This window comes from Squalius cephalus (genome assembly GCF_949319135.1).
Source record: "Squalius cephalus genome assembly, chromosome: 3".
Lineage (NCBI taxonomy): Eukaryota > Metazoa > Chordata > Actinopteri > Cypriniformes > Leuciscidae > Squalius > Squalius cephalus.
In genome coordinates, this window is record NC_137124.1 from 39,926,755 (window position 1) to 39,952,495 (window position 25,741).

General features: G+C 42.1%; 1 protein-coding gene across 4 annotated transcripts in view; it reads left to right on the top strand.

Annotated features, from left to right (window-relative positions):
* The first annotated feature begins 1,692 nt into the window (after positions 1-1,692).
* LOC307155833 (protein phosphatase 3 catalytic subunit alpha) overlaps positions 1,693-25,741 on the top strand; it is a 243,072-nt gene continuing 219,023 nt past the window's right edge. For all 4 annotated transcript variants that reach the window (XM_079866811.1, XM_079866813.1, XM_079866812.1 and 1 more), the window contains exon 1: positions 1,693-2,002. In XM_079866811.1, the coding sequence (XP_079722937.1) occupies positions 1,942-2,002 (61 nt within the window). In that variant the 5' untranslated portion in view covers positions 1,693-1,941. The remainder of the gene's footprint in view (positions 2,003-25,741) is intronic.

The following is a 25,741-nucleotide window of genomic DNA, read 5'->3' on the forward strand; positions in this document are numbered from 1 at the left end:
TGGGGACCAGCAACTGTTTGGTTTTGGGTGAACTATCTCTTTAAGAACAAGCGGCAGCATGTTTATTATTAGGGCTACTGTCGACAAGCAGATTTTAATTAATTTTCTCTGTTTGCTTTCACTTTAGACATAACCAACTTTGTTTATGTAAACATTGTCTGTATTTGACAGTATTAGCGCAATATAAGACTCAAAAGATAACTTTTAGTCCAGTAACAGGCTTTTAGTGCATGTGCGCGTCGAGTGTACGCGCTCAGTAAAGCGCATATACAGCGCATCAGCAGCGAATGACATGTTTAACCGGCAAGGCTTTAAAGCACATGCAAATAATGAACTTTTGTGAACTGCAGTGTCCCGTTCCTCTGCGTTAACATTTGATGTGAATATACGTCGTGCTGCAGTGTAGCCTATAGATGAAGGCGCCGCAACCGATAAAATGCCGTGCCTGCCTCTCTGCCGTGCGTGCGCGCGCTATCGGTTGGTTTGGACGACAGTCTCTGTCTCGCATGCGTGCTCGCTCTAGGTTCTGGGAGATTTTTAACTAATTTGCGCCATAACTAGTGGTCCATCCAGTAGTTAAGAATTGTTTATAGTAATTCTGAAATTTAGTGCACATGAGTGAAAAAAAAAAAAATACAGCACAGAAAAATGTCTATTTTTGCGTGAGATTTCTTTGTTGAGCGTGAGAGCGTGAGATTGAGGCTGAATGCGTGACTGTCACGCGAGATGCGTGAGAGTTGGCAACCCTGTAAAAGCCACTTGCAAATGTTCAGGTAATAGGCCATAATTTACCTATACGGTGGATTCAGAGAGATAGTAACAAACTTAGCATAATGGTTTTATCTATCTATCTATCTATCTATCTATCTATCTATCTATCTATCTATCTATCTATCTATCTATCTATCTATCTATCTATCTATCCATTCATCCACGTTTAAGTTTCAACAAGCTGTCTGTGTTGAATGGGACAAGTTATAGGTGATAGATTAGTGATAACCTTGGTTAGAATGGGTTAAAAATTATAACAAACATATTGTTTTCTAGCAGAAGTGTGTTTATAAATCTGTAACTGTCAGTGAGTTACATGGCTGCTATCATATGAATCCTCATATTAATTGTTTGTTGTAACTTGTTTTAAGTCAAGAAAGCCTAACGTTTAATGAATAAAATATACGTCGATTTCTTTTTGACACACACACACACGCACGCACGCACACACACACACACACACACACACACACACACAATCTTTATTTGGTAGTGGGGCAAATCTGTTCAAATCTGAACTTGTTCGTTCAGTATCATGCAACCTTCTCTCTCTCAGTTTATTAGGCGGATCATATTGGCAGTGACAGTAGAATTACTTATCCAGATAATACAAGAGATGAACGTCTGAAAATGTGCGCATGCAATAGCCTACACAGTTAGCCTGGGTATTAATGCAATGCATGTGGACATGAAACATGAAGCTAACGAGAGAGAGAAAATTCTCCGCAAGAGTAGTCTTGCACATGTTAAATGAAACACTGCAATTATGCTCCCCTCTTCAGAGTCCAGTACACAATTGTAATATGACAATATTTACGCAGACACTTATGATTGACATCACAGCAGACCATAGGGGAAGCACATCTTCAGGGCGGGAGGGTCCTCTCCACCAATAAATGGCGCCGTCAGGGTAGTGGGCGTGTCCTTTAACGGCTGTATGTTTGGTTGTGCTCGCTGAGAACTTGATACAGTGTTGCAGTAAATCAGACAGAGCTACAGTTACAGCGTTGAAATTTGTCACCCTGTTGCAAGTATTTTTGGCAAGTGATACAAGCGATCGATATCACTGCCGTCTCCCGTTTGGGGAAGAGTTGAGTTGTTGAGCAAGGAAGTACATCGGATCGTTTTAAAGAACAGTTTCAGAGAGAATCGACACAAATTTGACTGGAAATGTCTGAAAACAAACCGAATGATGATCCGAAGTTATCCACGACGGACAGAGTGGTTAAATGTAAGTAGAAATCCCATGCCACTCAAGACCGATCGGGCTAACGGGCTATTTAAAGTGAGAAAACATTGAGATTTGAGTGTATGCGTGTACTTGAAATGAACAGTCGTCCTATGGTTTGGTAATGCTCTATAATAGGCTGTGAGATATGCCCATGGACAAATGGGTGGTAGACGGGCTGTATTGGTAAAAGTAGGAAGTAAAGGTAGTTGTAATAATGACAGAGAGTTTGCATGTCTTATTTTTCCAAAGAAACGCAATTTTCAAGTCAACAAAATGTTTTTATATTTGCAACAGTTATAGCTCGTGAGTTTTAATCGACGTGTTATTGCGCGCTGTTTTTTTTTTGGACAAAATGTAGATATTGCACAATACTGACTGACAGCTTGAAGGAGCCAACGTAACACTGGGTTTAGGAATTTTGCATGCTCGTTTTTACTGCCTGATGATCATTTTGGACAATGATGAGGCAGCATATGACAGGTTGGGGCCCCTGACTGTTTGGAAACAATCCCTCTCCATGTGGCTCTGTGCATTCAGTGCAACAGACACACTTGCCGTCATGTCCCAGTACCATTTGTTCTTCCTCATCAAGTCAATTGTTGTTACTGTCACTGCAGTGTATCTAATTTTCTGACACACAGCACTCTGCTGTACTTTGGTATACCAAAACACACGAAGAGCACTATTGCACATATCCTATGAATGGCTATTAACTTCTGGCTTGTAATGGCTTTTGCATCAGGCATTACACTGCAGCTGATCCAGCTGTAAGAGATCACACAACTCAAAAGCTCGGACAACTCCCCTCCCAGCCATAACCATACAACAGCTTCCTACGCCCAACGAACATTCTCTCACTGATGTGATTCAGTAGCCAGACTGGGGTTTTATAAGTGTGGGGATCTGATATGAATTGATTGCTCTCATAAAGGAGCCTGGGCTGCTCAGATAACTCATTTACCTTCCCCTCAGCTCTTAGGGTGGCCCCCGTGAAACATCAGTTTCCTCTCACTGGTTAGAAGATGGAAAAGGCAAGGGCTGGGAGTGCCTTAGGAAGGAGTTGCACTTAAATGTTTAATGAGATTATTGCACAATGTGTCAGCTTGATAAGGGAAATCTAAGTAATGGGAGCTCCAGAAGTCCTTACTGCTCAGCTATGGTGTTAAGGGGCTTAAGGCAGTAGGTTTTAGGTTAGGTCAGGACTGTTTAATTATCTGCAGCACTTTAAGAAATAAATTCTCATACGACTGTGTGAGAAATAGTGTGTTTATGCTATATTTTTTATAATATACAGTATGTTGTTCAGCCTTAAATATAGGCCTAGGTGATATAATACAATGCATAGCACAGCTATTTCTCTTTTTTTTTTATTCAACATATCATTTGACTCCCATGCTTTTAGTGTCAATGTTTTCTAAGTTTAATATGTTGTTTGGGAAAGTCCAGTCTTGTATTGTGAGCGCTGCATCATTTATTATTGTTCAGCTGCCACAGCTTGGCCTTTCTCTTGTTTATGGTTTTGTTTTGTCTACTGATAATTAAAATATATATATATAGCTAAAATTTTAACATGTTCACAGCATTAATAAAAATCCTTTCCTAGTGTTTTGAATATTTTTTTTATTTTTTTTTTACTGTAATAACCCAAGAAGGGCTTCTGGGCCAGTTTGATCAGACAGAGAAGCTGAATTTAAGTGAACAGTTTAGCACTGATGATTTCTTTTGTAGCTTCTGACTGAGCAGCGCTCAATCAGACAGATCTATTATCTTCCATTCGCTCTAAGCTGTTGAGAGATGAAGCTTTTAGTCGGGTGCCCTTGCTTTTAAATGATCTTCACCAGGCAAGGAGCTTTTATGTAATGCCACTTTTTCATTTTCACCCACCACTCCTAATGCTAATAGAGCCTTTATGTTTTCAGAGGCTGACTGAAAAGGAAAGAGGTACAGAAACAGACAGACGCTGGGAAAGACACTTCCATAGTCCTTGGGTGTGACTCACTCTGGGACAAATTTCAATATTCAAGCTTGTTCTTCATTTAGACTTTGTTTTTGCGCTCTGTTAGCCCATTTCCAACAAAATGTTGTTGGTTCTTGTACTGCAAACCCCTACGTTTCTATTGACTTGAGATCTGAAAATGACAAGTGACTTTACTAACCAAGAGAATGTTTTAAAATCCAGAGTAGTTTTATTCACTATCACTGTGCAACTGTCAGATATATTGTAAGGAATAATATTCATAGCAATCAATTCACACATATGATATTTGCTAATAAAAATCATTTTTTGACAAACTGAGAAAATAATTTGGATATCAAAACTGGTTCATATTGCCACATCTAGGCATGCACCGATATAAAAATTCTGGGCAATACTATGCCAGTAATGTTAGAATGACCAATAACTGATAAATGGCCAATATTAAAACTCTATAATATATATTTAATAATATACTATTAATAATACTATTTTGTTAAAAAAAAAAAATAAATAAATAAAATAAAAATAAATATATATATATATATATATATATATATATAATTATATATATATATATATATATATATAAAATCAACCGTATTAAATGCTACAAGTAAACTTGGGCATCACAATATTATAATATACAGTGTGAAAAAAATTATATATTTTTTGCGATTAAATATAACACTTAACAGTTCTTAAAAGATTGTGTGTGTGTGTGTTTTTAAAGATTAAGTGAGCATTAGATTGTGACTCAGGTAATCTAAATGTAAAAATGGGAAATACTATTATGAAATATCGGCTAATACTGATAAATTACAGAAATACTCAATATCAGCTGTTTATGATACAGATATATACTATCATTTAAAAGTTTGGGGTAAGTAAGTTTTTTTTTTGCAATTGGTCAAAAGTGACATTTAAGACTTTTGCAGTGCTACAATTTTTTCAAGTAAATACTGTTCTTTCAATGTTCTGTTCATCAAAGAGTCCTTTAAAAAATGTGTTATGGTTTCCACACACACACACACACAAAAAACAAAAAAACAAAAAAAAACAAGCAGCACAACCATTTTCAACTTTGATAATAAGAAATGTTTCTTGAGCACCAATGCAGTATTAGACTGGTTTCTGAAGGATCATGTGACATGTGAACTGGAGTTATGGCTTCTGAAAAATCAGCTTTGCTAACACAGTTTTAAATCAATTAAAATTTTAAATTAATTAACAATAACTTATTTTAAAGCTGTAGTATGTCACTTTTGCCTCTCTATCGCCATATCGGTTTGAAACATAAAATTGCAAGTCCTTGCAGAGTTTTTTTTTTTATTTATTTTTTAATACATGGGTTGTGCTTCAGCACTTCTCCTCTGTGCAGATGAATCTGTGATCACCACATCAGAGCAGACCTGGCATTGGATATTGACATGACAATAAGAAGTACATCCTACTTGGCATATATCCGATGAAAAATGTGATCTGAACAAGTAACATATCTGCTGCTTTTGTTCTATTTAAAAAAAATCTTACCAACCCTAAACTTTTGAATGATAGTCTATTTTTCATTCCTAGCCACATCAGTTACTTGCAGTTTACAGAGGTTTTTTATTTATTTATTTATTTATTTATTTATTTTTGCATAGGGTGATCTATTATTGTTTCATGTCAGTCTCTCAGTGAGGTATTGTTATTTTAAATGTTGGTACGGTTATTATCCAGCCCTTGGCTTCTGACATTAGTGGTTCCTGGTTTGAAACCAGCGGCGGAAAAGCACAGAGCGGTTTCAGATTGAACTGGCTTTATTCAGTACAAAGAAATCTTCACAGATTGTTTCAGGAGTATCAGGCACAGAAGTAGTAGAATCTCTTACTTTGTGTTTTCAGTGATCACTGTTTTTAAGCATTCCAACACCTGTGTACCATGAAAAGACAAGATAAGATAGTGCCTTGTTTACTTTTCACGTTTCTCTTTACTTAGGTCAGGGCTGGATTATATATATTTTTTAGAGTATTCCACTTTGATAAGGTTAGCACAGGCTGTCTGGAAAGTAGACAACATAGTTTTTTACTTCTCCCTGTGAAGTCCATCTAAACTCAGCGTGAGACCATTGTCTGCTGGTTTTATGCTGCAGTTAAAGACGAATAGCATGTGACATTTGACTCTTGAACGCGGGCACTGCACACAGTGAGGAGGGGAACCACCATCTCGGTAGCTGATCCCTGCTGGATAGCTGAGTCATTTTTAGCAACAGAACCTTAAGTAACACGGCATACCTCAATGTTGAGACACCTGTAGAGAAAGACTCCCTTCTGTTGACTTTCACTCACAAACTCAGTTCTGCTTTCAACTTTTTATTCTGCACCTTTAATAGGCTATATGTGATCAAACCACTTTTTACTTTAGAGAAGAGGATGTTAGATGATTTATGTATTAAACCTCTTACAAACCATTAATTGCGGGAACAGACCCTTGTGTTAGTTTGCCTTGTATTCTGACTATCATTATGTCCACTAATATGGTTTCGTTTGAAAACGTATATTTTTCTCTCCGTTTTGGCCTTCTGTCCACACTGAGACGGCGTTTTTATGAATGAAAACGAAGCTTTTTGAAAACGCACTCCAAAGTAGATACATTTGAAAACGCAGTTTTCACGTTGTAGTGTGGACTGTGAAACCGGTGGTATTTAAAAACGATGATGTAAATTTAGTCATGTGACGCATTTTGTACCAATAGATATTCATGTTTATACCAGTATTGTGCCTGTTATGTGCTATTCACTTTCACACTATTGCTAAAAATATTATTCATTGCACACTCTTCATATCACAGTCCTGCAAAGATTACAGAATTTGCTCACATTTGCTGTCCTGCGGCAATACATGAGAGCAGTCGCATTTTAGACCAAACTTATGGCGACTGCATGCGACCTGTCCTGGACCGCATCAGTGAGTGGTGAGATATTTTACTAAATAAAATTATCCTGTCAGAAGAATTGCGTGATAACTTCATTATTTATTTTTCCATCTGAATCATATCAGCTGATCTTTTGTGGAGTTTTACGCATGCGCAGTAAGGTGAATTGAGCGTTTTCAGGTGTTTTTCAAAAGTTTCTCATCCACACTGAAACGTCCGAAAACGCCTGAAAACGCAAGTGTGGACGGAGAGTGTTTATAAACGAAAACGCTGTGTTCAAATGTATCCGGATTAATGTAGACGTAGCCTTAGATACTCTTTTCAACTTTTAGCCTTTTTTTCATGGGAAATGTCAGTGTCACGTCTTTCATCTTTGTATTGTTATGTCACTTCCATAAATAAAGAGTGTGCGGTGGGAGGTGTGTTATTTCTGGCAGCTTTGTAGCTACAACTAATTAGTACAATTAACAAAATAATTTTTTTTTTTTGGGAAAGTAACAAACAAAATACAACTCACTGCTATCAATGTTGGATTGACTTTTCAGAGGTGGCGACTACTCTGAGACTACTCTGAGACTTATTGTTAGATAAGATATCTAACAATCCTTATGTTGAATGCCAGCGTTGCCTTACTTTTAATATGACTTACTTTAAAATTATTATTTTCAATGAGTCGAAACAACAATGGTCAAAAGAACACTGTTCAAAAGACATTATTTATTTACTGATATTCATGAATATTCATGTCTTTCCTAGTTTTACACCTCAACGTAAAAAACATTCCTAGTTTTACACCTCAATTGCCAACACAATCTCATGCCAAACTCACGCTGTTTTAATGCTCTTTAATGTGGCGTGACAGATCGCTGTAACTACATATCTGTTCACACACCAAAATGGAACGCACGTGAACTACTACTTTACTACTAGTTATAGCACGAAATAAACATGAATGTACATCAGAAAGTACGGTATGTCGAAAGATGCAACTTACCGAAATGTATCAAGCCTAATTTAATTTTTTTTTAACTGCAGGAACACGTCATAATACAGCTTGTGAATAACATGTCACGGAATGCTTTTCACCTCAGGAAAGCCACTCGTTACTTCCCTAGAGAAATTAACTCTAGAGAGGAGCATTTTTAAAAATATATGGATTATATTATAGGCTATATTCATTAAATTTTTACTTAATCTTTTGGTGTCTTAATAGATGTTTGAATAAATCTATCATGAAAACGTTTTATGACAGCCACAGTTTAAATGATTATATTTCAACAATGAATTGGAGTAGAAACAAAAGTATATCATTAGAAAGTAGATATAAAATTATGTTATCTGAAAGTAATAGCAATTGAACCTAATAGTCTGGCTCTCTTCTTAATTTGAACATATCAATAGTATTTTATTTTATTTTATTTTAAAGGTTTTTGTAATGTATTTTGCAAAGATGAAGTTGACAATGCTGACTCACCATCTCCACTGTACAGTGGACGTGCCTTTAGAGAGAAATGCACCTTTTATATGGATTAGATAAGCAGAGAGTATTTCTTTTCATTTTTAATTGATTCGTTTAAAAGTAGGCATTTCAAGCTTTCTAAATGATGCACTCCTCCATTTCACTGAGACTGAAACAGCAGAAAGCGCATCCTATTTGTTTGTTTTCTTTGCGTGCTATACTTTAGCTTCCACACTCTGCACATACACATGACTTGGATATGGGCCTAATAATAGCACACATTTATTGGTTAATGATAGAGCGAGCAGCCAAGTTGCATGTTTCAAACGATAAGCCATATTTGAGGTTGATGGATGATAGGTGAACGTTTGTATTTCCTGCCTGACATACTGTAGTTACACAAGAACTGCGTGACTTCACCACCATTTTTTATTCTGCGACTAACCGACTAATAAAATTTGTTCGACTAAGCCTTTTCTAGTCGACTAACATTTTGTTGACGATTAGGGGGCAGCCCTAGTATACACACTTTTTTGTTAAAAGGGTTCATTTTGGTACTTTTTGGTGTCAGAGGGCAGATACAGTAAATTGCACCTACTTAAATATAAAAGATATACATAAAAGATATAGAATCGTAGAAAGCGTGTTATTTCATCAGTCAATAATCGTACTGTCAAAAATTCACATCGGGACATCCCTAGTTACGAATACCCCTTGTACTGTGCCCTTTTTGATGTGAAGAAGAGCCTTTGGATGACAGTTGCTCAGCGGTGTCAGCTGGGTAGGTATATTACTTGAGATCTCCACTTACCTAGCAGTCAGTGGCAGGACAGTTTCTGAGAGTGTAGTGTCACAGTGTTTTCTTGTGGTGGAGGTGTTGGAAGTTTGTAACACTCTTCCGCTGCTGCCAAGATACGAGGGCTAAAGCGACAGGCATGCGGAAGTCTTTCTGTCAGAGATCCACGGGAAGGGAAGGAGAGAAAAGAAAGAAGGTTGCAGAGCGAGCAGCCTTTTCTGTGTTGACACTTTCACCCAATGACAGCTCTCTTACTCAGTCACTGCAGTTCCAAAACAGTCCAACCTCTGCTGTGTTTCTTTAAAATAGATGTGTACCCTCTCCTCACCTCTATCACAGCACCACCAGAGTACACTCAACATGCACATGGCGACCTTGGCTCACTCCCACTCAAACCAGTGTGAACATTTCCCCCCGAGCCCTCTAGTAGAGCTGGACATAATACTCTACCTTTCATCCTGTTTTTGGCCTCAGACAGAATGCGTGAAGAGGTTTTTCCTCAGGCAATACATAGTCAGCCCAGGGGTCCTCCAGCGAGAGGAGGTTTGTCCATCTGTTCAGGCTGGCGGGATTTCGAAGTGTGTGTCTGAAATTGCTTAGCTGCAATACAAATTCAGAGAAGAGTGCTTACAGTCACTGCGGTGTCAGAAAACATGTTATGTACCTCCCAAATGTGTTTGTGTTCTCACTAATGCTAGAGATACTCCTATGCTCATATGAAGAATGCAGCATCACAGCAGATTTCAAAGTATTTGATGCTTTTCATTGTCTCTCCATCCCAATTAGTATACTGTCCACTCAAAATAGTATCTGAGTTTAGAATTAAAGGGATGGTTCAGAGTAAAATCAACCTAGGGTCCTTTGCACCATGACCTCGAGCCAAACACCCCCCCCCCCCCCCAGAAGCCCTTTTTTCCCCTTGGTTGAACATTATTAAAGTTAGAGCTTATTTAGAAAAATCAGCCGGATGGCTTAGTGTAGGCGCTAATGGATCCTATGATGTATCTCGTAAATTACCCCACTAATAATGCCCAGAATGGTACCAAAATTATACAATAGTACAAATAGATTCTGTAACGAGGCATTAGAAAGTTTGTAAGTACATCAGGAGTTTATTTAAATAACATGCAGAAAATGATGCATAAGGATGTAGTGTAATGACGCCCAGTTCCAGGAATGCACTAATATTTTTTTGGTAGTACCAGTTTGCAACAATTATTAGTTAACACTAAGTTGTTAACGCTTCGGAAAAAATAATAATTAGTCATTACACTACATCCTTATGCATCGCTTTCTGCCAGGACTTTTACATGCTTTTCCCAAACCACTGAAGTGACGTCGACGTCTGGGTTAGCAGTAGCATGAGCCGTCAGGCAAGTGTTATTTAAATAAACTCCTGATGTACTTACAAACTTTCCAATGCCTCGTTTTATGAGTACAGAACCTATTTGTACTACTGTATAGGTTTGGTACCATTCTGCTGAGACGGGGGACTCGAGTCACATGACTTGACTCGAGTCAGACTCGAGTCACAAATTTAAGGACTTGAGACTTGCTTGACTAAATTAAGAAAATGACTCGACTTTGACTTGAGATCCAATGACTCGAGACTTGACTTGACTTGAACTGTATGACTCGAGAATGACTTGATATACATTTTTATATAAATCATCGCAACATCAATTGATGAACAAAATGAAAGCAACGGAACCATTGACGCCAGTCATCAGATTCTGCGCGATTGCGTGACGCTGCACAAGCCCAGAAAAAACATACATTGCGGTGAGCGCGCTATACAAAAACATCTCTCAGCATCGTTTCTTTTTGGATATAAACACTAGAAATTGACCATATTCATACAAGAAGATTTGCTGTAGGCTACGCATAATAACTGGCAAGGGATAGGCCTATCGGACGACCATCACAACCTCGAACCGTCGAACTTCACTCACCACGTCTAAAAGTAAGCGGCTTATTTAACCTGTTTGTTATAGTTAATTTGACTATCTTTAAATCTAGAGAGAATATTGGTCAAAACAGCATGCCTCTTTATACACAATTATGTTTTCAAATGTAGCTTAATGTTGTCAATATTCAAATGATAATTAATGATGGCATATGTTTTGTATAACATTTGCCACATTTCTTCCCAATCATGCTTTAAAGCCAAATATGTCGTTCTTTCCAATGACAAAAAACAACATAGAAAACGTACTCGCTTACCAATGTAACCTCGGTTCTCTCTAGAAGAGGGAACGAGTATTGCGCAAGTTGCTTACGCATCGGAAAGTCTTCTTTCTTCGAGATCTGAAGACAAAAATTATCCTTAATTTTGTATTCATTGTCAACGCAGTGCGGCAGCCGGCAGACCTAGGCAGGCTGTATAAGCGTGCTCATTGGCTGCTCGGCGGCAACTGCTTAAGCCTATCAGTGAGCGCTCTGATACGCGGCCTCCAATGAGGGCGCTTTGCGCCCTCCACACCCTTCTAACCGTCAGAATGGGTGTGGCCAGCGTGTATATAACCAGCGCTCACAGGCTAAATATCTGGTTTTCGCAGTCTGAAGCGCAAAAGCTCGTGGCGCGACACGGCAGGTTACGCAATACTCGTTCCCTCTTCTAGAGAGAACCGAGGTTACATTGGTAACCGAGTACGTTCTCTTACGAGAGGTTCTCTCGTATTGCGTAAGTTGCTTACGCATCGGGAACCCTTTGTCAACGCCGTGTGCGCCGAGCATCCAGCCCATGAATCCCAGGGAGACCGGGGAAAACATACTGCTGGAATATGTGGCCGGTCGGAGAGACGGGCCAGCACAGCACAAAGCACTTCACTCAGTCTATAAAATAGAGCGGCGCGGCCGGTCTATAAGCATATAGTAGTGCAAAACGGTAGGGCCGGCAGAGCGAGGCCACACAGTACATAAGCACTCATTAGGGTAAGAAAAGAGCGACATAGTAGGTCTTTCATGAAGAGAATAAACCCCCGCGCTACATAGTGCAATACGGGCGGCCAGCAGCGCGGGCCAGCACCGGTAAAACAGCGCGTAGAGGGGAATGAGAAACAGAGCGGCCCAGCCGGTCTGAGTATAAAAACACTTCACCCTAAGTATATACCAGAAGTATCGTTAGCATGTGAACGTAGTCTGCACATGAGAGACTGGGCAGAGCATACATGTCACTTATACTGACAATAATTTTGCCTGTAAGGCGGGAACTTCCAGGTTATAAAACCTCACGAATGTTGATGGGAGGCCCAGCCCGCTGCCATACAAATATCGTGGATAGAAATTCCGCTGGACCAGGCCCATGATGAGGCCATGCCTCTAGTAGAGTGGGCTCTGATACCCAGAGGGCACTGCAGGTGTTTGGAGGCATAAGCTGCTGCAATCGCGTCCACTATCCACCTGGACAGGCTCTGTTTCGAGGCGGCGAGACCCTTGGTGCGTCCGCCGAAGGAAACAAAGAGCTGCTCTGAACGCCTGAAAGCGGCGGAGCGCGTGATGTAAACTAGTGGTGGGAGAAAAAATCGATCCATCGATGCATCGCGATTCTCTCTCCAACGATTCTGGATCGATTCTGAGAATTTCAGAATCGATTCTGAGCTTAGTTTATAACCAGATGTGCGATGACGCAGAGTTTGCTTTAGAAACACCCGTCTTCTGCTTGCTAACATTTCCCCACACACGTACCTTCAGTAAAATAATATTTAATAAAGTTCGGAAAGGTTGAAACGAATTATAAGGACATTCACAGGCTTCATTGTACAGGATGCGCTGTGAGAGACGCGCATGTTACACTTAAGGTGTGCTGTCTCGCGCGTCGATATTCTCCTTAAAAATGCTCTACGAAGTCATCGTTTATGTGGTTTGGAATGCAGTGGACTTATATATTTAAAATATGAACCTCGCTAACAGAAGGCTGCTTTCAGTTTCAAATGCTGATGCGCGCTTTGTGTTGACTGCTCGCGCATGCGGCTGTGCGACTCCGTGTAAGTGGTTTAATATACTTGTGCAAAATGAACGTAAACACAGCAAGTTATGTCTTAAGGGATTAAACGGTGAGGACAAACCACATTACTACTTGTATTTAAAAAGAGATCCGAGCGTGAATGCAGCTAAATAGATATCTAAGATATCTCAGTCTAATAAGATGTCAAAGTAAAAAACAAAAGTATGATGAAAATAAATCACTCACAGTTCTTGAATGGAAAATGTTCAGATAATCTTAAATACTGAAAGCACTCTTCTGTTTCTTTGTCATTTGTTTCTATGCTTCTCTTTATTATTTGCTATTTATATGGTTTGAACTGAAGTTATATTAGTTTAAAATTCTTAAAATAAAACTGTTTTAATGTTTTATTTATTTTATTTGTAATTATTAAAAAAATAGACTACTTAATTACTTATGTTACTTATTAAGTAAGGGGGGGGGGGGGGGGGGGGGTAAAGAATTAGGGATGTCCCGATCAGGTTTTTTTGCCCTCGAGTCCGAGTCCGAGTCATTTGATTTTGAGTATCTGCCGATACCGAGTCCCGATCCGATACTTAATACATAAAAAAAGAATAAAGAAGAGCGAAAAAACAGATCCAGGATGTTCCTTATTTTTTATTTAATTCACCTTATTTTAACATTCAACAACTCTGTTAACAAACAGAGCACTTCTGTGAGGTAGCTTGAACAATCAAGTAATAGCCTACATAAATTCTTCACTTTTGGAATTTAGTGCAACAGTAAATATAAAAAAAGTCTAATAGGGCCTATATAAACAAATAGCACCTCAACTTAAAATACCCGGCAGGCATGTAAACAAATAAAAAATAAAAGTGCTACAGTGTTTGCAAAGCCAGTAATGTGCTTTTAGGAACTGCACTCCTAACTCTTACACCGGTTTCACACTGCACTGTTAGCAGAGCGTGCAGTGCGTATTTTTTTCGCCGCCCATGTTAACAGATTAAACCAGGCTTTAGAGCATTCACACCGCGCGCAGAGGCGGCGCGGCAGTGCGTAGCAGAGCAGAGCAGGAGTGCCGCGATCGTTTCGGCGCCGAGTCTATTTTTGCTGCGCCGCTTTTGCTGAATTAAAGTGACAATACATTGATCATGGCCAAAATACACCGCAGTTTTATCCAAAAAGTGCATTGATGATATCTATTGTGTTTTAAACAGTCAATCAAATGACCAACAGCAATTTAAAAAGAAAACAAATGTCCAAAAACAAACTTGTTGCCATAACAATAAAATCAAAGATGAAACAAAAGTTATATAAATGAAATTATTAATAAAATAAGCTTCTTGACAAGTTTTTTCTCTTAAATGTATTTGAAAACGAAAAAAAGCAATGCCAACTTATCCATTATGGAGTACTCTGTCTGTAGCCTGCCCTACACAACCCGCGGTTCAGCCGCGCGTGACAAACGCTGCCAGTGTGAAAGTAAAACGCACGTGTCCTGCTCCTGCTCACCATACGCACTGCTCCTGCGCTGCTTACTAACGCGTGCAGTGTGAAACCGGCGTAACTCTGTGCCACCGCATAAATATTGATGTGTTAAAAAATAATGAGAATATATATATCCGAGTCCTGATCGGGAGGTAACGTCCGATTCCGATCGAGTCTGAAAACACGTGATCGGGCCCGATTTCCGATCATGTGATCGGATCGGGACATCCCTATAAAGAATCGTTCTGGAATCGGATCGTGACTCCCAGAATCGGAATCGGATCGGATCGGATCGTGAGGTGACTGAAGATTCCCACCTCTAATGTAAACTCTCAGCGCCCGGACAGGGCATAGGAGGTTATCACTGTCCCCATTGTCGGATGCTGGCAGAGCCGAAAGGGAAATGACTTGTGCCCTAAAAGGGGTTCCAATCGCTTTGGGGATGTAACCGTGTCTCGGTCTGAGAATGACTTTCGAGTCGTTCGGTCCGAACTCAAGACATGCAGGGCTAACAGATAGCGCGTGCAAATCCCCCACACGTTTAACTGAAGACAGAGCTATCAGAAAAACGGTTTTAAGCGACAGGTACTTTAAATCCACGGATTCGAGCGGTTCAAAGGGAAAAGCCTTCATGGCCCCCAGGACCAAGGACAGATCCCAAAAAGGAACCGAGGGGGGCCGCGGGGGGTTCATCCGTCTAGCTCCTCTGAGGAAGCGGATAATGAGCTCATTCCTTCCTATTGCCCGGCCGCGCGTCGTCTCCACGAACGCTGCAATAGCCGCCACATATACTTTGAGCGTGGAAGGGGACCTGCCCTTTTCCAACAGCTCTTGTAGGAAGGAGAGCACCCGCGGGACCCCGCATGCGCGTGGATCCAAGCTTTTAGTAGCGCACCATTTGGAAAACACCGACCATTTAGACGCGTAGAGCCGTCTCGTAGAGGGGGCTCTAGACTGTGTGATCGTGTTCACGACCCCTTCTGACAGGTCAACGGGTATCCGTTGATCACCCATGCATGCAGAGACCAACGCTCTGGATGGGGATGCCAGATCGATCCACTGGCTTGGGAGAGGAGATCCCTTCTCACCGGGATCGGCCATGGGGATGAGTGCGACAGCCTCACTAGCTCTGGGTACCAAGTTTGGTTCTCCCAGCGCGGGGATATCAGAAGCACTGAGTGGTGCGTTTCTCTGATCCTCGAAATGACCTGTGGCAACAGGGAGATCGGAGGAAAAGCATACAGCGGGAGGCTGGGCCATGTCTGGGACAGCGCGTCCTCGCTTTTCGAGTAATATTTCGGGCAGTGAGCGTTGTCTTTCGACACAAAGAGGTCGATCTCCGCTCTGCCGAATAGGCGCCAGAGAAACTGGACTGTCTGGGGGTGCAGGGACCATTCTCCCGGGGGAATGTTGTCCCTGGACAGTCTGTCTGGACCGACATTCATGTGGCCCGGCACGTGCGCGGCTCTCAGCGAGCGCAGCGAGCGGTAAGCCCACACGAGAAGGCATTCTGTCAGCTTGCACAGATTCCTGGATCTGACACCGCCCTGTCGGTTCACATAGGATACCACGGACATGTTGTCCGAGCGGACTAGCACATGGTGATCCTGTATGAATGGGAGGAAGCGCTTGAGCACGTTCTCGACCGCTATCATCTCCAAACAGTTTATGTGGAGGCATTTTTCCTGGTCTGACCACAGGCCAAAAACCGGTTTGCCCTCGAAAAGAGCGCCCCAACCTGAGGTGGAAGCGTCCGTTGAGATAACCGTGTGAGATAGCTCCCATTGTCACTCCCCGCTGGCACCAGTCGGCCGCTAACCAGGGCTTCAGTGCTGAAACGCAGCTCTGAGTCACTCTGATTCGGATGCCGCCGGAAGCCCATGCTCTGTGAGGCACTCGGGCATTCAGCCAGCGTTGTAGCGGGCGCATTCGTAAGAGACCCAGCTGAAGCACTGCTGCAGCTGAGGCCATACAACCCAGCAACCTCTGAAATGTTTTGAGAGGTGCGGTGCTGCCCGGCCGGAAGGATGCGGCCAGGCGTCGAATGCAACGCGCGCGCTGTGTCGACAGGCGGGCCGTCATCGCTACAGTGTCCAGATCCAAACCCAGAAAAGAGTTTGATTGACTGGGCACTAGCGAGCACTTGGTCCAGTTGACCGTAAGCCCCAGGCTTTCTAGGTGGCTGAGAAGCACTGTTCTGTGGCGGATGAGTTCGGCCTCTGACTGTGCTAAAATCAGCCAATCGTCCAGATAGATTAGAATTCGCACTCCCTGCCCTCTCAGGGGAGCGAGAGCCGTGTCCATGCACTTCGTGAATGTACGGGGTGCTAAAGACCGGCCAAAGGGCAGGACGGTGTATTGATATACCTGACCGTCGAAGGCGAATCTCAAGAATGGCCTGTGACGGGGTATTATCTGTATCTGAATGTACGCGTCTTTCAGATCGAGAGAGATGAACCAGTCCCTTGGGCGAATCTGCGCGAGGATCTGCCTGGTTGTGAGCATTTTGAACGGTCTTCTCATAAGAGCTTTGTTCAAATATCTCAGATCCAAAATCGGTCTGAGAGCTCCGTCCTTCTTGGAAACGAGGAAATAACGGCTGTAAAAAGCCTGACTCGCTCATAGAAGGGTGAACCGGTTCTATAGCCCCTTTGCCCAGAAGTGTGCTATTTCTGCTCGAAGTAGATGTGCTACTTCTCCGTTCACTCTCGTCTCGGTACGCGCCTGAAAGCGCGGAGGGCGGCGAGCGAACTGCAGAGTATAGCCCATTTTTACTGTGCTTAGCACCCATTCTGATGCGCCTGGAATAGCTTCCCACGCTTTTGCGTGTGCAGCCAGGGGCAGAATGGCCTCCGGGCTCCGATCGCCGCACATCGCGGGCTCGAGAGCTCGAAACGGAGGGGCGGGCGCGGCGCGCGCGCTCTTGGTGCTTAGATACGGCGGATCGCACGCAGCGATAGCTGGCCGTTTTACACACAGTGTCCCGGTGGCTTTGGACGGGGAACATATAGTGTGAGGCGCGACGCGCGATGGCGGCGTTGGGGGAGAAAATGTTCGTTAGTATGTGTGAGCTCTCGAGGGCGGGCACAGGACTTACATTCAAAACATGACCGGTCGAGCGAGGCCGTGTGACAGAGCGGGCAGTGAGTAGGTGTGGGCACGGGGAAGTGGACACGTGACCTACTTTTAACACTAGAGCGGCTTTTGCCTGCTTTATGAGAGTGGGCTCTGTGAGAGACACGGGATGTATAGTGCTTGTGTACAGGGGTGAGCACAGAAACGTGGGCACATTCACTGCACTTGAAACACATACGGCGTCAGCCATGCAACCAGACATTATGCTCTTTTGAAATTTCTCTGGGTTGCCGTGAGAACGGCGGTTGCGCGCAGGCGAGCGGGTAGATATACCGGCTCGTTGACTGCGAGGTAAACAGCTGCAGTAGCCGTGGCAACGGGGACTGACAGAGCGTGAAGCTTTGACGGTGGTCCAGCCGCAGCGCTGCGGGACTTAACCGTCTTTTCTTCTCTCGTGTTTAGACGCTCATAAATACTCGAGCACCATGAGTAGGTGTGGTGCGAGAGGCGGGTTCGCTTTCTGTAAGTAAGAAAAACTGGCCGCGAGCTCGGAGAAGCAAGCAGCATAAATTTTTATCTGCCCCGAGTTCTAGGATCGAACACGGGTCTCCCGCGCGAAAGCCTATGATTTTGCCACTGAGCCACAGGGGAAAACACATTAGCTTTTGGTTAGCGCGAGCATATAAAAAGCGACCTCATGTGTCGCGTCGGCGTTTGTTTGCAGGCGTGCGTGTATTTAAAACAGGCTCGTTTACTGCAATAGTAATATTTCCAGCCGCCTGAACTTAAGAGGGGACTGAGAAATGTGTGAGAATTGGCGGTTGTCCGGCCGCAGCGGGACTAACACACTCTCTTCCCTTTTCGCCGGTGAGTGAGGCGCGCGCGCTGAACGTTGCTCGTGACCGTCCGCTCTGTCATCCCTTGTGAACGGCGCAATCTGCGCGGCCCAACAAGGGAGAGAGCGGGCTTGCTTTCTGTATGTAAGAAAAACTGGCCGCGAGCTCGGAGAAGCGAACAGCATAAATTTTATCTGCCGCGAGAGCCAGGATCGAACCCGGGTCTCTAGCGTGAAAGTCTAAGATTCCGCCACTGAGCCACAGGGGAGAATACATTAGCTTTCGGTTAGCGTCATCATGTCTTGTGACGGCGTTTGCTTGCAGGCGTGCGTGTATTTATAACAGGCTCGTATACTGCCATAGTAACAATTCCAGTCGCCTGAACTTTAGAGGGGACTGAGAAATGTATGAGAAATGGAGGTTATAGTCCGGCCACGGCGGGACGAAAACACTCTGTTCCCCTTTCACCGGTGAGTGACGCGCGAGGACGGAGTAGCTTTCTAAATCGTAACGTAAAGAGAGCTCCAAGACGTCTGCTTCTGCCATCCCTTGTGTGCGGCGCAGTTTGCGCGGCTCGAACAGAGGGAGAGGAAACTCGCTCCGAGACTGTCCGCTTCTGCCATCCCTTGAGAGCGGCGCAGTTGCACGGCTCGAACAGAGGGAGAGTACGGGTATCTATCACATTCGCCTCATCCCCTGACGCGGCGGCGGCGCGGGCGAGAGCCGGCGGTTGAGCGGCCGGGAGGGAGAGGGCGAGAGAGAGCTCGAGGAAGAGGTTCCGGCTCTCTCTCTCTCGTCACATCAGTCTCCGGTGGTCTCTGCGAGCGGCGCTTCTTCTTGCGCGGCCCGGCAGAGACAGGCGGAGCGACAGCTTGGTCGAAAGCTTCAAGTCGAGCCCGCAGGGTCGACATTGAAAGCTCTTCGCACTCTGGGCAGCCGCCCGTAGAGAGTGCGGTGGCGGCGTGCCCGCGGCCCAGGCAGAGAGCGCAGAAGAGGTGGCGGTCTCCGTTGCTGAGCGGGGCGCGGCACGAGCCGCAGGAAAAACGAGGTGTTTTTACAAAAACGCCTCGTGCTGTTTTAGAATACAGAGAAAGTGTGTCGCGGAGCGAACACACACAGTAACAGTAATAATGTAAAGGATATGTCGCCGGATAGCGTAGCAGGCACGGATGGCTGAAGGCGGCGAAGACGGCCGGCTTCCTCAGGCGCTGTCCTAAGCTTGCTGGTCGCTGGTTTCAACGGCGGCGGCTCTCAAGATCCAGCGATGCGAAGAGCTTCGCTGAAGACAAGAAAATCAGATATTAAGCCTGTGAGCGCTGGTTATATACACGCTGGCCACACCCATTCTGACGGTTAGAAGGGTGTGGAGGGCGCGAAGCGCCCTCATTGGAGGCCGCGTATCAGAGCGCTCACTGATAGGCTTAAGCAGTTGCCGCCGAGCAGCCAATGAGCACGCTTATACAGCCTGCCTAGGTCTGCCGGCTGCCGCACTGCGTTGACAATGAATACAAAATTAAGGATAATTTTTGGCTTCAGATCTCGAAGAAAGAAGACTTTCCGATGCGTAAGCAACTTACGCAATATGAGAGAACCTCTCGTAAGAGAACTGTTAATGTTTTGTTGTGTTTTATGTTTCTCTTAAAGCAGGGTTAGATGTTATCAGGGGGTTGGGGGCAAAATGCCAGCAGAATTAATATGCACCCAAAATTCAAAATGTGGTGGAAAAATTGCCCTAGTATGAGTGATTTTTATAATTAGCCTATATGATATTAAAAAATATTTCCAGAATATTGGCGCGATTGCAAATATGATAATGATTTTATAAAACAGTTTAGTAAACAAAGAGTGAATATTGTGATGTGACATTTTAGACATACTATTCCAAATATTCTCTGTTTTTGCTCTATTTCTCCAATGACAATAGTTCCAAACAAGCCACAGAAAGAGTTATGTGTATTTGTGATTCAGTGACCTAGTTGCTTAGTTCCAGAACGAATCTGCCGTTTTGAACAAATCAGTTGAATGAATGCTTCTATGACTCGTACATTAAGACGGTGATTTGGCACCGCCTATTGGCGGTTTTAACTTCATAATTAAAAATATATAACTTATATAAAGGGGATGCCAGTTTGAAGAATGCCATTTGGTGGCATAGGAACCATTATACTTGAATTGTAAATTGTTTAATACCTTTTAATGGTCTTCTGCAATGTTTGAGGCATATTTATTTTTTCATGCTTTAATGTTGGCCTAATTTCAGTTACATTTACATTTTAGGCTATGCAGTTTGAAATTTTAGATTTTTATTGTAGCAACCACTCAGCTGTATGTGGAAACGCATATTTAAAAAAAATTTTTGCAAATAAAACCATAGTCCACAACTTCTGTAGTTTTAACTTATTTTAATATATAAATTCAGTGAAATCATCAAACGTTTGTATAACTTGCCAGTGACTTGTGACCCAAGCTACGACTTGACTTGACTTGCTTGACTTGTATCCCAATTCACTCAACAGCTTAAAGTAGCTGTTTGACTACATATCTGTATGAACAAACAGCTGACGTCACAGCTGTATTCATACTCGGGTAACTGTAGTGACAGAATCAAAAGCCCTATTCGGACGGGACTAGTTTAACTTGGAGAGGTGGGGTAAATTAATAATTACCAGAGCTTATCTGTGATTTTAGTCCCGTCCGAATGTGCCATCTCAGTAATCATTACGGACAATGTCAGTAAAGATTACAACAACTTTTACCTTCATTAAAAAGGTCCGGAAAAATTACCTCAGATAATACTAATCCCGTGCGAATAGACCCGCTGTAAATATGTACGTAAATATTTAGTCATTTCCTGTTTAAAAGTAGTTTTCTGCGTTTATTAAAGTATGGAGACGTTCTAGTCAGAAGCTGGGGTTTAGGGTTAGGTAAGTGCCTATTACCAACACAATCCAATCTGAAGTTAATTAATACATCGTTCGACCGGACATAACTGTTTTATATATATATATATATAAATATAGGTTATATGTGTTTGTGCATGTGATATCAGGAAGCAACGTAATACGCACATGACGACAGGAGGGTGACGGCGATGCGCAAATCGAGATTACCCCTCCTACTTCTGCTAGTTTTACTGAGATATACAACAACAATATTACAACTTATCAGCACAATCTTATAGTTCACTGTAACCTATTGATGTCAGACAAAACTTCTTCAAAAGGATCCTCTTGTTTATCAGTCAATTACTTTTTTTTATTTGTCTGTTTTGATCATTTCAAAACTAGTGTAATCCACTAGTATTTAACTTTTTACTTCATACCATAAAGATTGTGTACTCAGCCTTGTTGTTCAACCTATTAGTATGTCTCTGTGGGGCTAGCATGGTTTTAACGGTTGCAAGAGGTGTGGAATGTGAGCTAGTTTATGCATTTCAGCCTGAGGCTCTTCATGGTGGTTTGTGTCCCTGCAAATGACATCAGCAGTGTGGTTGACTCTACCTTTGGTACTGAAATCCCTCATTCCACAGCCACTAATACCATCTGAGCATACCATGACCCCTTATTAGATGATGTTGTCATTACTTTAGCACAGGTTATTGATATGGAGCAAAGAAAAGCAGAAAGCCTGACCATACTATGGACCATTTGAATGGATTAAAGTGCTTCAACTTCACTAGATGTAATGGGACCTATCTCGCACTTTTTTACTAGCATTACACCTTGCTATCCTTTTTACAAATGCTACCCTGATGATTGCTGGAAATTCTGGGTAAACGAGGTATATGAAAATGTCCTGACAGAGCTGGATTTAATATTGCAGAATGATATAAGCCTGATAGACTAGCTTCTTCTAAAAGTCTGCACCAGCTCTGCACATGAATGGCTCATACAAATGGTTCATGCAAATTATTTCAAAGGAAAGAACATTTGGTTCAGCTCTGTGAAATATGATTTGTGTCCTGTGTGTGTGCGTTTAAGACCCGTCTATTTCTGTCATCAAGACCGTTATCAGAGGTGTTTATTTTTTGTCATCTTCATCTCATAATCACTGAAGTGTTTAGGGCTTCTGGTAACTTATCAGCTGCTTTGTGACGTTTGCAACTAGTGGCACCAGTTGTTGTAGGTCTGGACAATATTGAATATCTGCGATTAGAGATGCACTGAAAGGAAAATTTTGCAGGAATGTAAAATTCAGGACACACACACCAAAATTAAAACTGACACTTGTACCCTACTACAACAAAATACACAAAGAACAAAATGCATTGTTTTATTTTCTAAATTAGTTCAGGGTTCAGTAATAGAAGTTCAGCGATGTGCCTTGTCATATTACTTGTCATATACTATTAATTTTTCATGTTTCATGTTATACTAATACCTTATGTTTCAGTGTGAAAACTTGCCTTGATTATTATGATTAACAACATTGTTATTTTTATTATTTTTACATTAAAATATTTAGAATCTACTTGGCAACAATGGCTGTTTGATTTGATAGAAAAATCAAATTTTTAGCCATTTCATATCAAATATGTATAATAAAAATGTCAACGTAAGACTTTTTTGTGCAATTTTAGGTTAACATTCCTTAAAGGCTTTAGGCAAACATATTTCTTTCACAAAACCAGGCAAACCATATATATATAGTATCTCACAAAAGTGAGTACACCCCTCACATTTCAGCAAACATTTTAGTATATCTTCTCAAGGGACAATACTATAGAAATGAAACTTGGATATGTTTTAGAGTAGTCAATGTGCTGCTTTTATAGCAGTATATATTTACTGTCCTCTGAAAATAACTCTATAGAAAATAACTATAGAAAATGACTATAAAATAGCTGGCAACAAAAGTGAGTACACCCTAAGTGAACATGTCAAAACTGTGTCCAAAGTGTCAATATTTTGTGTGAGCACCATTGTTATCTAGCACTGCCTTAATCCTCCTTGGCATGGAATTCAAGCAGAGCTGCACAGGTTGTTGCTGGGATCCTCTTCCACTCCTCCATAATGACATCATAGAGCTGCTGGATATTAGACACATGACGCTCCTCCACCTTCCACTTGAGGATCACACAGGTGCTCAGTAGGGTTCAGGTCTGGAGACATACTTGGCTACTCCATCACCTTCACCTAGAGGTCGACCGATTAATCAGTCGGACGATTAATCGGACGTTTTTTTTTTGCATTTTTTTACATAATCGGCATCGGCCAATATCCAAGTATATCACGCCGATTATTAGGCGGGCGCATCTGTGGGCAGCCTAGTGTTGTTGTTGTTGTTGTTGTGGAACACGAGTTCGACGCACGCTGCACCTAGAGTCATTTTCCAGCAGAGTGAGCAGACCTCATCCAGTGCCTAAGGAAGGAGCTAAGTTCCTTGGAGAAAACTCCTTTATATTTAATTAAAAACTTTTGATATGTTACTGCCAACTTCGAGAAAACATATGGATAGGCGACATGACATTCGGCTACTTTAGATATTGATAGCGTAGTTGAGGTTGCATTATGACAGCAGAAGGGTTGCCATCATGTCACAATAAGTAAGCAAGAATTTTGCAATTACAGACAGTGAATCTGAGACTTTTATTTGTTCTGTTTGTGTGTTTATATTTGAGAGGGTTGTCACTCAATGCAGAGAAATAAGTAATAAAAAAAGAGACCAACGCACTGTAGGCTAGTGAAGGACTGGCTTTCCTTTACTAGCGTCGTCGTTGCTAGTGTTGGGTAGCTACAGACATACCCGGTGCTAATACGGCAATGGTTCCTTAACGACCGTTATCTACTGGACCGAATATTAATGCGGACTTCTGTGCTTCATTTTGGTGCTACTGTTATGCCTGTGCTTTTCTTGGATGCTCTGAAAATGGACGTTAGAATAACAGAAACATCGCTTCGCTACACGTGATGCTAGTCAGCAGCTAACTTTAGCATACCGTTAGCTAGTAGCTGGATTAAACACGGTTAAAATGCTGGCCAAAAAGTGTAATGTGTGACTGTATTTCACTGTAGACTAGGGGTGGAACGGTACATGTATTCGTATTGAACCGAAACAGTACGGGCGTCACGGTTCGGTATATAAATTTACACGGAGAATACATGGTATAAAAATAAATAAAACTCGTGTGCAAATTAATTAATGTAATGCGGAACTACTGTTAGATACGGAGTTCTTTAGGGACACATAATCTGTAGCCCCGCCTTAGCCCCGCGTGTGTTTAAAGTCGCAAAGTGTTTACTTATATTTGTGTGCGTGTGTGTGTGAGGCGCGGATGCAATCGAACAGTGGAAACATAAAAACATACTCCGTCATTTTGTTTATACAGGACATCATTCAAACTGCAAAGTGTTTAAGTTACTGTTAAAGCTACACTGTGTGATTTTTACCCCCATCTAGCGGTGAAATTGTATATGACTACCCAGTGAATATTTGTTTCTGTTCCTCTCAATTCCGAGGGCGTTTTAACTCCTACGGTGGCCGTATTATTCCAAGATTAACATGGCTTCCAGTTATCGACTTCGTCCATGACAATAATAAACAATACGTCTAAAATGAATAAAACTACAGGACAGATGTCAGGAGGTAAACGTCACCCTTGGAATCGGCTATCCCAGCATAATCAGATTAGGCTAACGTTACAATGTGTACAAAGTAAAAGCAATTAAAAATAACTAAAATTTACCTTGTCCTTTTTTATATATAGCTTAAAAAATTGCGCCTTTAAAACTATTCATCACCTGTGATCCGTCGCAGCCATAGACTGTAAAAAAATGATTTTTTATGCAGCACAGATTTATGTTACAAGGTAAACAATACTTTTTCACCATTGACGCGAGGATGAAGTTATACTAGAGGTCGTTCTGGTGTTATGCACAACCATGCTATGGTTAGACAAGCAACTATAAAACTTCTAATTTACACAAATAGGCTGAATTACCTGTCGAGAAGAAAGCACGCAACCTCGGCGTCCGTTTTAAAATCTTTTCTCCTCATGAGCTCTTTCCATCTGGGAAAAGTTACTCCAATATTGACTATGGTCTTGCTGATTTGTCTGTCGCGTTGACGTTTTAATTCTCTCTTTCAAGTGTGAGTACGCACACACACACACACACCACACTATCTTTCAAATCTGCCGGCACTCGCGAGCTCGCGAGTAATCTCCCCCTCGCATTCGTCACGGTGTCACTGAGTGAAAAACGCAAAAGGCGAAGCTTGAATTTACAGGTATGTCCCTCTTTGGCTAAT